At 53.0% G+C, this 16,664-nt stretch overlaps 1 protein-coding gene across 5 annotated transcripts in view; it reads right to left on the minus strand.

Moving 5' to 3' along the window:
* Nucleotides 1-16,664, minus strand: part of TRAF3 (TNF receptor associated factor 3) — a 116,082-nt gene that overhangs the window by 7,185 nt on the left and 92,233 nt on the right. For 4 of the 5 annotated variants that reach the window (XM_029951089.1, XM_029951088.1, XM_029951090.1 and 1 more), the window contains 4 exons: nt 11,792-11,872; nt 9,164-9,238; nt 7,541-7,633; nt 4,017-4,157 (listed from right to left, as the gene is read on the minus strand). In XM_029951089.1, the coding sequence (XP_029806949.1) occupies nt 4,017-4,157; nt 7,541-7,633; nt 9,164-9,238; nt 11,792-11,872 (390 nt within the window). The remainder of the gene's footprint in view (nt 1-4,016; nt 4,158-7,540; nt 7,634-9,163; nt 9,239-11,791; nt 11,873-16,664) is intronic. The other variant, XM_029951092.1, reaches the window with a different exon arrangement.

The following is a 16,664-nucleotide window of genomic DNA, read 5'->3' on the forward strand; positions in this document are numbered from 1 at the left end:
CGCTTCTCAGGGCGGGCACGCCCAGATGCTGGACAAGGGTTTCCACAGGCTTTCACTCTGATAAGGATCTGCGTTGCTTTGACACACAGCTCCTGCAGGCTGGGTGGCGTGGCCCCTGCACGGGGACAGCCCCGCGCCCTGCACCCACTTCTCCTTTCGGAAGCCTATTTTTAAACACTGAGTTTCGGCACTTTGCTGGCTGTTAATAACCACCAAGGAACTAACATGGTAGGTCTGGGTTACTTTTTTGGGGTAGAAGTACAGTAACAGTCTTCCTCTTCTTTCCAAGAAAATCTGATTAGCTAACTTTTAAAAAGTAAAAATGATTTCCATAAAGAACACCCCTTCCCACACTGATGTCACTTTAAGTGTGTGTGTCTGGAGGCATATTTACTCATTTTTTAAAAGTTTATTTATTTATTTTGAGAGAGAGCAAGCGGGATGGGGTGGGGGGCAGAGAATCCCAAGCAGGCTCCACGCCATTGGTGCAAAGCCTGAAGCTGGGCTTCAACTAACAAACCATCAGATCGTGACCTGAGCCAAAATCAAAAGCTGAATGCTTAACCGAATGAGCCACTGAGATGCCCCCGGAGGCATATTTGATGAGTCCACAAAGTCTGTTTTCTGGGGACTCGAGTATGACATCAGGACGCCCAAACCACAGCGTGTTTCTGATGGGAATCTGCAGTGGGTTCACGCCCTCTCCTGCGGAAAGCTAAGCTCGGCTGACAAGGCTCCTGGGCAGTTTAAGAGGGGAGTTCGGGGAAACTACGTCATCGATGGCGGTCCCGACAGATGCCTGGTGGACACTGGGTGGACACGAGCTGCAGGCTGGCTTGGGATGAGCCATGTGTCACCTCTCAGCCTCGTGGCCCTGAGGTAAGAAGGGGATGGGGCCACGGTGCCTCCTTCCTGGGGCAGGGGACACGCATGTGGTGGCCTCAGGAAGAAAACCTGGGAGTGAAATGAGGACTGCCGTAGGGGCACGGCCCGGACCAGAGCTCATGACAGAGGTGGCTGGAGGGGGCAGGCGAGAACGCGTGCACACATGGGCACGCACAGGGCTCTACCGAGTCCCTTAAAAGGAGTGCCACACACACAGCAAGGGGACACGTGCTGCTTGTAGATAGGCCTCTCCTCTGGGTGAACAGCACTGTGTCAAAGCAGAAGGCTGACCGAACCCAAGGTCTTGAGCGCAGCAAGCATGACCTCACTCTTGAAGAGCAGTCCGCACAGCTGCGGCCACGTTTCTGCAAACACACAGTGCGGGTGGCGCTCAGGGGCCGGGCGGGTAGTGGGCCACGTGACTTCGGTCCTGCCCCCCCCCCCCCCCCCCCCCCCCCCCCCCCCCCCCCCCCCCCCCCCCCGGCTCATCTGCTCTCTGCTGACACAGGGCAGGGATTCAGCTGACATCTAGGCCTTTTTTTCATTAAGAAAAATAGGTTCTATAAAAAGTAAAATATTAAGAACTTGCCCTTCCTGGGTCAGCAAAAGCAAACACCCTCTTAAATCTCACTCCCTTTAACCGACTCTGTGTGCACCCCATACAGATGAGGGGCCCTCAGAAGCTCTGCACTCCACGTGTCCCTGCCGTCACTGGGGCTTAGGGCCTCCTGGAGAATCAGACATGTCTGATAGGGAGGCTAACATGTCTGTCATCACCGCGGGGGTCCAGTGCACACGGCACCGGGCACGGGAAGGGCTCTGAGGTGACAAGGAAATGATGAGAGGTGCACACGTGAGCCAGGCTCCGACGGAGAGGTGGAGAAGGCTCTGGAAGGACCCGAGCGAAGGGCCCCTGGGCCGAGCATGCTTCCCAGAGAGTCAAGGCCACCAGGGCACCAGCCACAGAGGCCTTCCACCCACGGTCACGGAAGACTGCCAGCCCCAACTTTCCGTCAGCCCAGCCCCGCCACAAAGCCAAGGGGAGCTCCCACCTCCCAGAGCATCACCCGGCCGCGCAGAGGCCGCTGGGGAGGCGCTGGGCCGCCCTGGGGAGTTCCCGGCTCGCGGAGACGTGTCCCTGGCACTTACTGAGATTACAGACATTTGGAGCCCAGGGTGACCGGTGGCCTTTCCTTTCAAGATAGTCTATTCTCCTCCACGACAAGTCGTCGCCCTCCTCCTCAGGACCCGTCGGGGGCACCACCCGTGGCTGCCCACCCCCACTGCTCTGCGCGTGTGAAATATAAATCACACACAGTGGAATGACTAAACTCTACAAAAAAGTACACTCAAACTCTTCCCGTTGGAAGGGGGGAGCCGGGAAGACGCATGTGATGACTTGGGCTCAGCCGAGGGCCTCCAGGACCTCATCCATACATCCTGCTCTTCTCTGGTCCTAACGGGGGAGGTGTCAATGGACCTGTGACTTATTCACTTTTTCTTTTGTTGTTGGTACTTTAAAGAGGTGATTCTCGGTGTAATGTGAGCCTGCGTGGCCTTTCCAGGCACCTGCGGGGCCCGGGGGCAGCCGCCATGCTGGGGGCCGGGCAGGTGAGCGCGGCCTCTGTCCGGGCCCTCCGAACACTCCCTCAGGCGCCCTGCCAACCGCCCGGGACTTCCAGCAGGACAGCTGCTCGCGTTTTATGTGACGTACTTTTTAGGCTTGATTCAGTACCAAGGACGTGTATCTTTTCTAATACAATCTATTATTTCAAAATACAGTGATCTACCTCATCTCTGGAAACCACCACGTTTTAATACAAGTGAAATTTAATAAATTTATGAAAATAAATAAATAAATATGCAATTCAAGCCACTCTATGACTAACCTCTGGAGTTAAAGTGGGAGGAAAGCCACTCTCAAAGATGCCTTGACGCAGAGCTGCTAGAAATGTTTCATCTTCCAGTTAGGAGGGAAACACACCTAAGTAAAAGCACTGAAAAGCCATTTTGTGTCGGGCCCGCCAAGTTTTCTGTCTGCCTCAGGCAAGGATTATCACTCCGTTGAGTGAGCCAGTAAACAAGATTTGCATCTGGAGGCTGGAGATTGCCATTTCCTGGTCAAAATAACTTTGGCAACTGTCTTGCTGAGCTAGACGTGAGTGGCCAAGGCGCACAAAAGATCAGAACCGTATTCAGTGTTAGTTCTCCATCCCCCAAGATTGCTGAGGCAAAGTCGGGGCGCTGCTTTGGTATGCATTCGACTCTGTAGTCTGCCTAGGTCAGCTTGCCTTGTTTTCCCCCTTGAAGACTATATGAAGAACAGTTCTTTGAATAATCACACTCTTTCGCCTGATCGGAGAACCGTGAGTTCTGTCTTTACTCTTTGCGTCTCCCTCTCCTGCCCCCTTTGTCTCTCCCTCCCTCAGGAAAAGGACCCGCGACCATTCTGCGCCCTGCCAGTCGGGGCGGACGAAACAGGTACCACCAATCGAGTGGCCCCGGCCGTCCGTCGGGTTACGACAATTGGCGCCTCAACGGGGGCTTCGTAAAGTAACGCGACACTGAGCTCGGGTTACAGCAATTTTGGAGACTTAGGTGTGTGTGAGATGCACGTGGGAATCAGTCTCACAGGTGCGTACTGCGCCTACGCCGACCGGCACCGCGCAGAGAACAGAAAGGAGACGTCACATCTTACCCAGGCCTCTACACGGTCACCTGGTCTGGCAAAGGCTGTTTTGAGGTGCATGTGGATCGCCACATGAAACAGAGTGGGGTGAGCGTGAGCACCTCTAGAAGATTCGGAACAAAACAGACTGGCTGCACTTCACCTTAGGAAGTGAAACTTCATGCATAACTACTCAGGAACAATATGAAATCTTCAATAAGAACAGCCCCCTTTTTAAACCACGGGCATGTAGTCTTACTTCACCGACGCGAATCACAGGCACAGAAGACAGGCCTGCCCTCCAGGGGGGCTGGGGCAGAAAGGCTGAGGCTGAAGCAAGAGAAACAGGTTGTCTCTTTGCGAAGAGCCAGGGCTTTTGCTCACACATCACACTGAGAAAGTCCTGAAGGACACAGACACGCTCCTCTACCCTGTGATCCAGCCACAGGCTTGAGCTGCTTACCTGTAAATGAAGTATTTTGGATTCATTATTTCGAAGCATTTCCTTCTGTCTCTCAATTTCAATTTCAAAGCTACATATCTGATTGTGCAAACTTTGTATGCTCTTGTTTTTTTCTACACTTTCATTCTGTAGCAAGGAAACCTGAAAAAGAAATTCTTTAATTAAGCAAACAAAACATGGTTTTATGAATTATAACAATTATATTGATAGTTGCTTACATTTTCACAATATAGGCCTTCTACCAGCCTACGGGAAGGAACTCCAGAAAAAGAAATCCCTTCATACAGGAAATGGAGGTCCTAGTAGCTTAACAGGAAATCCTACAGATTGTGTTTCCCAGACTTGCTGCCAGTAATGAAATAAGGCGAGGCACAGAACGGCAGCTGACTGAAGTTCAGAATAAATGGGACACTCTAAAGTTTATCCTGAAAACGAATAAATCTTTTACCAGAGAGGCGTTCAAACTTTGTTTTTTTTTAAATTTTTTTTAATGTCTTTTATTTATTTTTGAGAGACAGAGAGAGAGAGAGAGAGCGCACCAGCAGGGGAGGGCCAGAGAGAGGAAGACACAGAAACTGAAGCAGGCTCCAGGCTCTGAGCTGTCAGCACAGAGCCCAACGTGGGGCTCAAACCCACAAACCGTGAGATCATGACCTGAGCCAAAGTCAGACCCTTAACGGACTGAACCACCCAGGCGCCTCAGTCTGTTTTACTTTAGTACAAGGTGTGTTTGCTAAGGAATTCAAAACCTACAGGTGTCATGGGCAAAAATTATGCTTCACTTCTTCACTTTCCTAGGATGTTAGACAGACTCTCCAGTCCAAAATCTGGTGTCTCATGCCCTTGGGCCCTTAGAAGTGACCAGACTGGCCATGTGCAGCGTCCCACCAGTGGGTCTCCAAAGTTCCAATTCACTCACTCCCATCTTTCAAGGTGGACACAATTCCCAGATACTATTCTCACAGCCAAAAAAGAAACACCCTGCCTGCAAGCCAGCTTTTCTCTGAGAGACAGGGCACCTGTGCACACCTGCGGACACGGGGCACGCACGGGGGAGGGGCAGAGGGTGAGAGGAGAGAGAGTCTGAAGCAGGCTCCACCCAGTTCGAAGCCCAACACAGGGCTCCATCTTGGAACCGTGAGGTCAGAACCTGAGCAGGACCCACTGAGCCCCCCAGGCATCCATACGTCAACTTCTCTGATTAGAAATGGCAGCACTACCTCCAAAAGCAATGGCAATTTTTTTCTGCAACAAATCAAGCTACTGGAGGATGAGCAGAAAGATCTCACATTACTGAACACACATCATGCCATGTGAAAACTCTTAATTTCTTAATTTAGGGAAATTTCTAATTTAAATTTTCTGTTTTATTCAAAGAACCCAACCCTGGGCACCTGCGGACCCCTGCTTTCACAGGAAGGCCTACCTGGCAGGCGTGCTCCCAAGAAGCACGGATCTTCCCCGAGACCCCCGCCCCTCCCCTGCACTGAGCGCAACATCTGTCCCTGCCAATTCAGGCAGGCCTGCCATGCTCCCCTTTGACTCACGCTTTTCTAATACAGGAGACCAGTGCTTCTCACCTGGATGACCCAGGCTGTCAAAGTGTCTGACTCTTGGTTTCAGCTCAGGTCAAGATCTCACAGTTGGTGAGTTTGAGCCCCACGTTGGGCTCTGGGCGGAAAGCTCAGAGCCCGCTTCAGATCCCCGGTCTCCCTCTCTCTGCCCCGCCCCTGCTCGCTCTCTTGTGCTCACAGTGCTGTCTCTCTCAAAAATAAACAAACATTTTTTTTTTTTAAATGAGAAGCAGAGTCTCAGGAACAGCACACGCTGTTTAAACAGAGGGGGGAAGACGCACCAATAAACCATCACTAACTCAGAGCAACACGGGGAAGCCATAAGTGACTCTTCTAACACAACTTCACGGCACCGTAGAGAGCCTTCTCCCGCCCCCTCGTGCGCGCACGTGTGACACACCCATGCTCCTGCCGCTTCTCATCCTCAGCATCAGCATTTATACCGAAAACCTACTTTATGTCGGAGTTAATAAAACCGTTTTGATTTAAATTTTTAGTTTCTATCAAAGACATTTACATCTTATATTGGTTGAATTTAGGGGCACCTGACTGGCTCAGTCGGTTGAGCATCTGACTCTTGTTTTTCAGCTCAGGTCATGATCTCATGATCTTGGGAGTTCGAGCCCCATGTCGGGTTCCAGGCTCTGTGCTGGCAGCTGGGCGTTTGCCTGGGATGCTCTCTCTCCCCCTCTCTCTGCTCCTCCCTGACTCATGCTGTGTCTGTCTCTCTCAAAATCAATAAACAAACTTTAAAAAAAATTGGCTGAATTTAACATTGGGAGCAAGGTATTCCGTTCTCTACAAGTTTTCAGGAAATGAACAGGCTGCTCTAACTAGCCTCAGGGTCCTTCTACCACAAATTCTCCGTACGTGTTTCTGGAAAATTGGAATTAAGTTTTCACTTTTGTAAAGAAGCCACCGTGAGAGGTCCTGTAACAACTTCTTCTCTCCCGATTCTTAGTTGTTTTCGTCTTCCCCTCATGAAAGGAGGGCCTGGCCCCGCTGAACGCCGCGGAGCGAGCCCCCTGGGAAGAGGCACCACGCGGGGCAGGCGCCGAGGAGCCCCCAGCCCCACAGCTGAGGCCTCTGGAAGGGAAGCCCCGCTGTCAAGTGCTCCCGGCCCAGAACCTCCATAACGTGACAGCCACTAACACTAGCGACAGGACAGTGGCTCTTCCTAGCGGTCTCCTAGGAAAGACAGGGAGACGTAAAGCCTTTAGCACTGGTAACCTTCCCGATTGGGGGTTGGCAAACTTTTTCAGTAAAAAAGCCAGAGAACAAATATTTTGGGCTGTGAGGTCCGTACAGTCTCCGTCTCAGATGCTACCCTCTGCCATTACAGTGCAAACGCAGCATGGGCCACAGAGCAATGGATGAGCGTGGCTGTGTTCCGATAAAACTTTATTTACAAAAAGATGATGTTGATGGTGAGAGAAAGGAAGGTTTGGAAGTTTGATAATCCCTGTTCCAGGTCAATGCTAAGGTAACCACAATGTGATTAAACACAAACAGACACTGCATGCTTGCTTGGCAATTAACAAACAAAGAACAAACCAACACAAATGCCTTCATTTATAAGTTCAGGGTCACATGAAGAGAAATGTACTTTCTTGACATTCTCCTGATACCATTTTGTTTATCCAAAACCATTAATAATTATAAAACATATTTTCGGGGCGCCTGGGTGGTTCAGTTGGTTAAGCGTCCGGCTTTGGCTCAGGTCATGATCTCACAGTCTGTGGGTTCGAGCCCCACGTTGGGCTCTGTGCTGACAGCTCAGAGCCTGGAGCTGCTTCGATTCTGTATCTCCCTCTCTCTCTGACCCTCCCCTTTGGTACTGTCTCTCTCTGTCTCTCAAAAATTAATAAAAAAAATTAAAAATTTTTTCTTCTTTAAATAATTTGAAGAAATCATTAAAAGGCAGTAAGAGCTAGAGACAGTGTGGCGTACCTTTTTCTCCAGAGAATTACTCCACTCTTTGAGTAAGTTGACGTGCTGCACCGCGGAGCTGGCCTCGTGGGCCTTAATCTGCTGGTTTGTCCCCTGTGAGAACAAAGACGCGGCGCATTAAGCGACTTCCGGCCCTCACAGAGCGCAGTGAGACCCACACCTGATCTAAAGGCAGCTCTGCACATGGAGGGGGGCCTGATCCACGGAAAGCCTTCCAAGGGCCCTGCTCGGGGGGGGGGGGGGGGGGGCCGGGGCCCTGCGGCTCTACAACAACCTCAAGTTCACGCTCCTCGCTCCTCAAGTTTCGGGCCCAGCGCTGCTCATCTGTGGGTCATATTTGTGATATCAAGAAATTTAAATCTCAGACCTATCATTTTTGTTCCTTAAGTTTTTTCATTAAGAACGCACGCTGGAAAGGCTGCGGCCCCTGCGGCTCTGCCTAGACACCACAGCAGGCCGGGGGCTCGCAGCCCAGGTGGGACTCCAGACAGCGGACTGAGATATTAACTTATTAGAGAAACGCACCGTATTAGAAAATGTATTGCTCCTCGCTATTCTAAGTATACTTGGAAAGTTACATACAAAACATAAATGATCTACAGAGTACATAAGATGGAGACCATTTTAGAGTCAGTAATAAGCACATGCAATAGTACTTCATACATTTAAGGGATTAATTAGCATGAAAATATAATTTGTTTTGAAACTGGAAGATTAAGAGGCCACAGAAAGCATTTTCATGATCTCCAAAACACATACTCTGTACATAGAATATTCATATATATATGTTGATATAAGGGTCGCTGTATATAAACATATATATACACGTACACAGAATGGATGGTACCACGTGCGACAAACAGTGGTGAGGGCTCTGTCTCGGTAAGAGACGGAGACAAGGGGAAGCTACGGTCACTCTTCCTGGGATTTCCTAAGAAAGCACTGCGATGCCAATACCTCTGTCCTGAGATCGTAAAATATATTGCTAATATACATAATTAAATATAAAATGCCTTAATTGTAATATACGCTATCCTCTGATAGTTTTAAGATGAAGATATACGTTTAAATGAAACTCAGTTCAAACTCACTAGCAATCTCGGGTGTGTTAAAAACAACAACAAAACCCCCAGAAACAGGTTTCCGGCAGCACAGGCATGGCGGGGACGGAGACGCCCCCTCCACGTGGCTGTGGCGGGACGTGTGGCGTCGATGATGGGCCACGCGGCCAGGGACACACGAGAGTGGTCCTCGTGACTGTGTGCTGCTGTGCACACCACTGCACCGTGTCTGGACTGCATCCACCTCAACGGAAGTACTGGCTAAGGGTCTGGAACACTCTCTCGAGAACCCCACCCCCACCCCGGCCAACTGTCAGTCCTAAGTCCCGCTGCCCAGCTGGTTTTGAGGTGGTCTCCTCACGTCCTGACCTCCTTCTCGGCACAGGTGTCCCCCTGAAATCTCAGAACGCCGCCGGCAGGGGCAGCAAGCGCCCACGCCGCAGGGCGACCCCATCCCCTGCAACCCCCCACGTGCAGAACTTGCACGTGAAGACGCTGACCGAGGAACCTTCCCCCAGGGCAGAACGTCAGGGACAGGGAAGGACAGATGTCGGATACTGACCTGAAACACGCAGCCATAGCGCTTAAAACTACAGGCGCTGGGGGCATTGGCGCACTCTGACAAGTGCGCACTCAACTGCAACGGGAAAGAGGCGTGAGTTGTGGCACAGGCGCGCGCACGAACACGTTCCAACACAGTAAGGGCACACAGAGCGTCTGGCGTGTGCTGTCACCAAGGCGGCTCGTCTGCCACGGGCGCGTCCTCGGCTCCCCAGACGCGCCCGCGGCAAGTGCACACTGCTGCCACGTGCACACACACACACGCCAGAACACAGAGATACGGTTACTGTAACATCTCTCAAACTTGCATTTTCTCTAGAACAAACTGTTCCAAATGTGACATGCTGTCTGCAGCGCCAGAATTTAAAAAAGAAAGGGAAAAAACGTGAACTGAAATGAACATTTATAGACTATAAACAAAAATCGCATGAAACACGGAAAAAGAGAAAGCATTCCAGGATGTCACTGGGTCACACACCTACTACGCGGTCCACACAGGCCTGTGTCTGTGGAGCACGGCCACGCTCAACACTCAAGATAACAAGACGAGCTTTTCGTCTTCTGAAAAGACTCTTGTCCCTCTGAGTGGCCATATTCATGTAGCTTCTCACAGATCGCTACGGTCATTCTAACAACATGAATCTTAATACTGTCACGTCTAATTGGTAGAAGAAAATTAGGAGAGATTGAGAGAGGATAACTCATGGTAATAAGAAAAACCCCTTTGTTCAGCTTAAATGTTGGCACATGGTCAAATAAAAACCACTTATGATGCCCCCTCAAGAGAAAAGGGAATTGAAATGTCTACAGTTTGAAGACATAGTACTATTCATTAGGCTAATACAATTTAAGGACGGCTTCTTTACTGAAGAAATTCTCATCAGGGAACTCTAGGGACAGATCTTCTTTATAGAAAACAATTAGACCCTGAGGTGGGGAGTGGGCGTCTGAGCGCACCGCGGAGCCAGGCCTCAGGGACACGGCTCCCCAGGAGCGGAGCCGGCACACACGTTCCCCACAGGCGCATGGCCACGCCCTTCCAGGGCTCTTCTGAGTCCTTGAATCCTTTCCCTTCGGGGCAGTATTTAGGACAGAGAGGAACATGCTCTTTTGCTGTGTTGCAACAGCTGAGAAGGGCTAATGTCAGCGGGGAGCCTTATGGCCAACGCTGCGGAGGGTCCCCAAGCCCGGGCGGAGTGGTGGCGTCCTGAGGCTCCTCTGAAGGCAGGCAGGGCGTCCTGGCCTGCACCCGGAGGGGCAGACCACACCGTGGCTGGCATGGAAACGCAGCATGAGACTGTGCACGGTAATGCCAGCTCAAACTTCTTTTAAACACACACTTTTAGAGTCACCAATACAATCATGAGCCTATCCGGCTAATGCTCCTAGCGGTAAAAGCAGGATATGTGCGTCTGATGTTAATTTGGGGCGCTACCGTAAATCCAGGGCCGTACTTTCCCCTGAATCAGTTACCACTACTCCCAGCGCCTTCCTCGTCATTGCTTGCGGGAGCGTAGGGATAGAGGCAAAAATAATCAACCCAAGATAAGTGCTGGTTCAAAGCTTTTTAAAATAAAAATAAGTTAGAGGCAAAAGGAGTTAGCCTTTGTCCCTACAGATGGCCCAGAGGGGGTAACAATTTTGGAAGGACTGTAAAACCCTGGTCACTTCAACGGTACAGACTCTTCGTTCATTCCCCATGGCAGAGGACGTTCTGGCTGGGGAAGTCTGTGTGCGTTTCCTCGCCAATCCTGGAGGCCCAGTCCAGGCCTAGGGACCCCTGTCACCAGGCAAGGCCCTGCCTTTCCCTAGGAGAGCCCCGTTCCTGAGAGGAGGCACCGTGGGGGAGACTGGTTCGGGGCTTCAGGTCCTCTTGCTCAGTGGGGATGAGAGAGACTGACCCTCACCCCCCAATATCCAGTGGTGAAATCCTGGGCTGCTGAAAAACGCTGAGGGGAGCAGACTCCTTCGATCAGGGCACCGGGGCCTGCAGGGGACCAGGGGGCACGGGCACACACTGAGCCCCGGAGCCTCAGATGCTCCCAAAACAGCAGCCGGGGGGCTCCAGGTCAGAAGCAAAAACATTCACGAACCCCTGGAATTCTCCTGTCTGGACATATCCTGATCAAGTTAACCTAACGGGAGTGGTAAAGTCCCCCTGCCTTCAAGAAGGCGGGCCCCAGGGCAGCGGGGCGTGGCCTCCAGGGACTGCTCACGGCTGGGAGCAGGGCCTCTTGCTCCTTAGCACCAACCCAGGCTGCACATGGCCAAACGGTTCTGGGGTGTCTGTAAAGTCATTTATATTGAGATCTCTCAGTAATTCCTGTATTGCAGGTTTAAAAATAGTTTTTTTAGAACCTAAAAAGTTATCACCTTTCCTTGCACTGTAATTCCATTTTCTCAATTCTTAACAATATTTTGCTCTGAATTTAACCACTTTGTAGCTTTTATTTGTTTGCTTCTGAAGTTTCTGATGCCCAGGACGGGTTCCCCGTCATTTCTCTACTGCACGTGTGGGAATCGTGGCCTGTGAAAACCTCGGACCCGGCTCCAGGGGACGCATGGACCAGTCGACACCCACGCCCTGAAGCCCCGCCAGCCCCCGGGCAGACCCGGCCGCGCCGCTCACCTCGCTCCGCAGGAGGGTCTGGACGCCGCACTTGTGGGGACAGGACACCACCACGCAGGGACACTCTGTGTCTTCGTGTTTCTGGAGGAGAAGAGTGTGTCATCAGCAGTGAGACACACAGCCCGTCTCTTCGGGCCCGTCACCACCGCCACCCTCACCACAGAGACCAAAGAACCTTCTGCTCACTGTCCCTGTTCGGTGTTATTCTAACTCACGCGGAGGAGTCCTTGCGTTCAAAGTTTAAGAGCCAAAAAGTGAGGTGTCTCAGGAGATCCCAACCCTGACAGGCGAGGCCAATCTTGGGGGCACCGGTCCCCAGCGGCGCTCACAAAGCCGCCTCCCCTGGGCGGCTCTGTGCCCAGGGGACCCTGACAGGAGAGCACAGGCTGGCGCGGCCCAGGGTCCGGCCGTGGCCTGCGAAAGGGAAGGCCGTTTGCTTCGGCCTCTCTGGAAACGATGCTTCTCCAACCCCGCAAACAGGGTTATCTGCTGGGTGTTTAAACTACTGCCCTGAAACCTTACCTAGGTTGTCTTTAATGCATGGAAAACATGGACACACCATGGTGTAGCCTTTTCCTCCCCTTAAAGTTTACTTATTTTGAGACGGAGAGAGTGAGAGAGAGCACAAGTGGAGGAGGGGCAGAGAGAGGGAGAGAGAGAATCCCACGCAGGCTGCTCGCTGTCAGCGCAGAGCCCGATGTGGGGTGACTGAGAGGATGACCTGAGTGAGAGCCAAGGGCCGGACGCCTGATGGAGTGGGCAAGCCCCCGTGAAGCCCTCTGTTGATGCAGACTGCAGCTTTGCAGAGCCTGGATGATGGCGCCCCCGGACCCCTGCCCGCGCACCTGTGGGAGTCTCATCAGGAGCAAAGTTAGGGCGTGGGGCCCAAAAGCCCTGGAGAGCACACCACACACGTGACGGGGGCCGCCAGAGAGAGACGGGTGCAGCAGAGTCCCCTGTGACTGCAGGCCTCACGACACAGCGTGTGGGACAGGCTCCTGGGGCAGCACCGCCCAGGGCCCTGGGGCCCTTCTGGTTCTGGGCTCCACAGTCGTGCTTCTGCGAAGCTGGATGGCAGGGAGGGTGGCAGGCAGCCGTGGCCAAGAGCCTCGGCCCGACCAGGCCTGCAGAGCCGGGCACCGCGCCCAGCCTGCTGCAGGGTGTTCTGAAGGGCGGTGTCTCCGAGAGTGCGCCGCGCTGGGATCTGCAGGGCAGATTCGAGGCTGCTCGGCTCCAGGCCTGGGGAGCCCCGGGAGGGCGTCCACACCTGGCCAGCAGGCCTCCTACCCCGAGTGTCCCACACAGGGGACGCTGGCTTTCCATTTCCCCGGCTGTGCTCGCAATCCCTGAGACTCCTGTCTGTCGGTGGGAAACCCCGGACAACCGGCTCATCAACACGTGGGAGGAGTGGCCTGAGGGCGGGGCCGAACCAGTCAGGGGCCTGGAGGGGTAACTGGGCGGACACGCCCCTTTCCGGCACTACCCTTGACCCAGTGCTTATTCATGCCCCAACTGGAAGCCCGTACCCACTCCTCCCTCCGCCCATTTTGACCATATCCCTAAGGAAAGTACATTTGGGGGGCACCTGCGTGGCTCACTCAGTTAAGTGGCCGACTTCAGCTCAGGTCATGATCTCACAGTTCATGAGTTTGAGCGCCGCACTGGGCTCACTGCTGCCAGCGCAGAGCCTGCTTCAGATCCTCTGTCCCCCCTCCCTCTGCCCCTTGCCCACTTGTGCTCTCTCAAAAAAATAAATAAAATAAAAAAGTAAAAAATAAATGAAAGTAAATAAAATAAAGAAATCGTATTTAACAATTTCAAGACAAAATGTGAAAGCAGGGATTCTCTCCTGGCACTTTAACGTGCGCTGACCTATGGATTCAAAAAAACAAACTTGAGAACGGCTGAAATGATGTCAATACCACGGTTTACACGTAGGAAAGACTCTATGAGCTGCAGCGGCCCAGGGTTTTGGCTTCATCGGTGTGGATTTCAGCAACACCCGGGTAACTGATATACTTGACAAAACACAGGACCCTGGGAGCGTCAGGCAGCAGACACTCCAAGTCAGAAGGCTGCTCCTCCTGAAAACAAACTTTTGGCAGGAGAGGACAAGACCGAGCGTGCACTTGGCTGGAAAATGAGACCTGGCCGTGAAGGCCCAGCTCTGACAGGACAGGAGGCCCCGGGCAGGTCCCCTCTGGGGCATGGAACTGTCCTGCTGGTGGCAGGCGCGGGACTGCCACAGTGACCTCGAGCAGGCAGACCCTTCCCCACTGATAAAGGTCTTGACAGAAGGTGACAGGTGCCTCAAGCTGCCCTCTCGTGTCTGTTCACAAACAGTCCTCATCACAGGAAGATATGTAAGGTGTATGCACGTGCACAACTCAGGTCCTAAACTTGCCAACGGCCGTCGAGTGCCTCCGCCCTCTGTGCCCCTCTCGCGTGTTTGCAGTCGACAGACCTAAGACCCAGACCAGACCAGATGCCGCATCCTTGCCAAAGCCCTCCTGGACCCTATGAGGGTCAGCTAGCCAGCCTTTCCTTACTGGTGCTTTGTGTTACGTTCACTGTATGTCCCGTGCGAGGGAAGGTCTGGCGGGGAGCGGGGCTGCCCCCTCAGCGGACGGTGGCACAAAGGGGAGACACTGCGAGTTATTCTCTCGTGCGTCTGAGCGACTGGTTCAGAACTAACATCACTCCATAAACGTCCCAGGAAACCATATGCCACATGTTACTTTAAAACCAGACTAGGGGCGGCTGGGGGGCTCAGTCGATTAAGTGTCGGACTTCGGCTCAGGTCATGATCTCACGGTTCATGGGTTCAAGCCCCGCGTCAGACTCTGCGCTGACCGCTAGCTCAGAGCCTGGAGCCTGCTTCACATTCTGTGTCTCCCTCCCTCTCTGACCCTCCCCCGCTCATGCTCTGTCTCTCTTGCTCTCCAAAAATAAACATTAAAAAATATATATATATATATTAAAAAACCAGTCTCTTTATAAAGCTTCCTCTGTAGATCAGAGTCCGTTACTTACACAGCGTTTAACTGACACACTACAATTCTTTCTCAAATGAAAATAAATTCCTGGATTCTATTCTACAAATAAAGATAACTGATTTTTATAAGAAGCAAAGTACAGTTTGGTAGCAACCAGCAGCACATGTAAAGTCTGGAGTCGCGCTCATTACGCAAATGTCTCGTTCATCTGAATTTAGTTACTGGGGGAATTATTCAATTAGGACGAGCACCGTTCCTATTTTCCACAGTTCTGAAAGGTCCTTAATAACCAGAAAGGTCTACAGAAATCACACAGGGAGAAGATTTCACAAGAGAAGAACATTGCAGGCACAAGAAAGCTATACAAAGTAAGGGAAGTTACAGAGATTATGAAGCGGGCTACATCTCATTTCCTACCGAAAAACAAAAACTTTCATAAAGTTTGGTCAATAAATGCTCCACAGCACCCCCAGGAACCCACTGCGGCCCCCACACCCTGGTCGCAGGTGTGGGGTCCTCTCCCAGTCATGGTGCCCCTCCCAGCCAGTCCTCTGCAAACCCGCCCTTCCTGCCCCCCCCCACTCTCCAGCTCCCTCTGACTCTGGGGCACCACTCTGCCGAACCCCTCCCCACCCCCCCCACCGGCTGCTCCTTTGCTAGATGCCTCCCGCCCCAGCAGCCTGTACGCGTCCCTGGGCCCCAGGCCCCTGTCCTCGAACTCCGGCTTGCCTCCTCACGGCCCCAGGGCCGAAGCAGCCCCGAGCACCCCCTGCTCCCCTCCCAAGCCTGTGCCCCACCTCAGTAGGCACCCCAGTTCCTCCAGCTGCCCTGGTCACAAGCGCCTCACACCCTCTCTGGATTCAAGCCACCAGCTAATCCTGCTGCCTCTGCCCTCCAAATGTGCCTTGGGGCACCGGCTCCTCCCTCCCTCCTCCTGCACAGGCCAACCCCAGGCCTGGCCGCCACGTTTTCCCCCTACCCTCCGTCTAGCCAGCACATACTGGGGACTCCAAGGTCATCCTCTGGCTCACGGCAGCCCACCGCCTGCCCCCGGCTCTCCTCGGGCCCGGGCCTCTGCTCCGGGCGCAGGAGCCGTAGCGGCCTCTCGCCGTTCCCGCAGCCCACCTGCCGGGTCAGTGCCCTCTGCCCGGCACTCTCCCTGCACCGGCCACTGACGGCCTCGGAGGCACCAGTCCTCACGAGCCCTCCTCCCAGGGCGCTGGCGTGCTGCTCTCGCAGTGCAAGTCAGGACCACACACCCCGGCTGCCTGTTGGTCCCCTCTTCCCACTGGAAGGGGAGCGTTACCTCCGAACCCAGAACAGGGCCCAGCACACAGCAGGCACGCAGTGAATATTTGTTCAAGAAATGGACAAACATCTGAGGGTTACTGGACTACTGACTGTTTTCAAAGTCTGGCCTCCACCCCCAACATCTCTAATTTAGATGAGTGACCTGATTTCCACTGCACGCACGGTACAGAACTGTGCCAATAACTGAGGTGGGAAAAGTGGCAGATTCACGTCTGTCTCCACGACAGCCGCACTTCAACACTGCAGGTGAGTCCCCGGCCAAGGGGTGACTGAGTCCCAGAGCGGCTTGAAGACAAGGCGGCCCCCGGAGATTCTGAAGACACTCCCTGGGACAAAAGGAAAATCCTGCCTTTTCTGATAATCAGTCTTCATCGTTTTCTTTCGGCGTCCCCAAGTGACAGCCAGTCAAAGCAGTGGGGGTGTTAATCGTACAAATCAAAACGGGCAAGACAAGTAAAGCCTAACTCCGAGCTACCGTCAGATGGAACTGCTGGTCACTGCGCTCCTCCCCTCCCTGCTCTTAGAACAGTCGCCGAGCGCCGCCTGCGCCCAACGGCCGGCCGGAG

The sequence above is a fragment of the Suricata suricatta genome, chromosome 9 (assembly GCF_006229205.1).
Source record: "Suricata suricatta isolate VVHF042 chromosome 9, meerkat_22Aug2017_6uvM2_HiC, whole genome shotgun sequence".
Lineage (NCBI taxonomy): Eukaryota > Metazoa > Chordata > Mammalia > Carnivora > Herpestidae > Suricata > Suricata suricatta.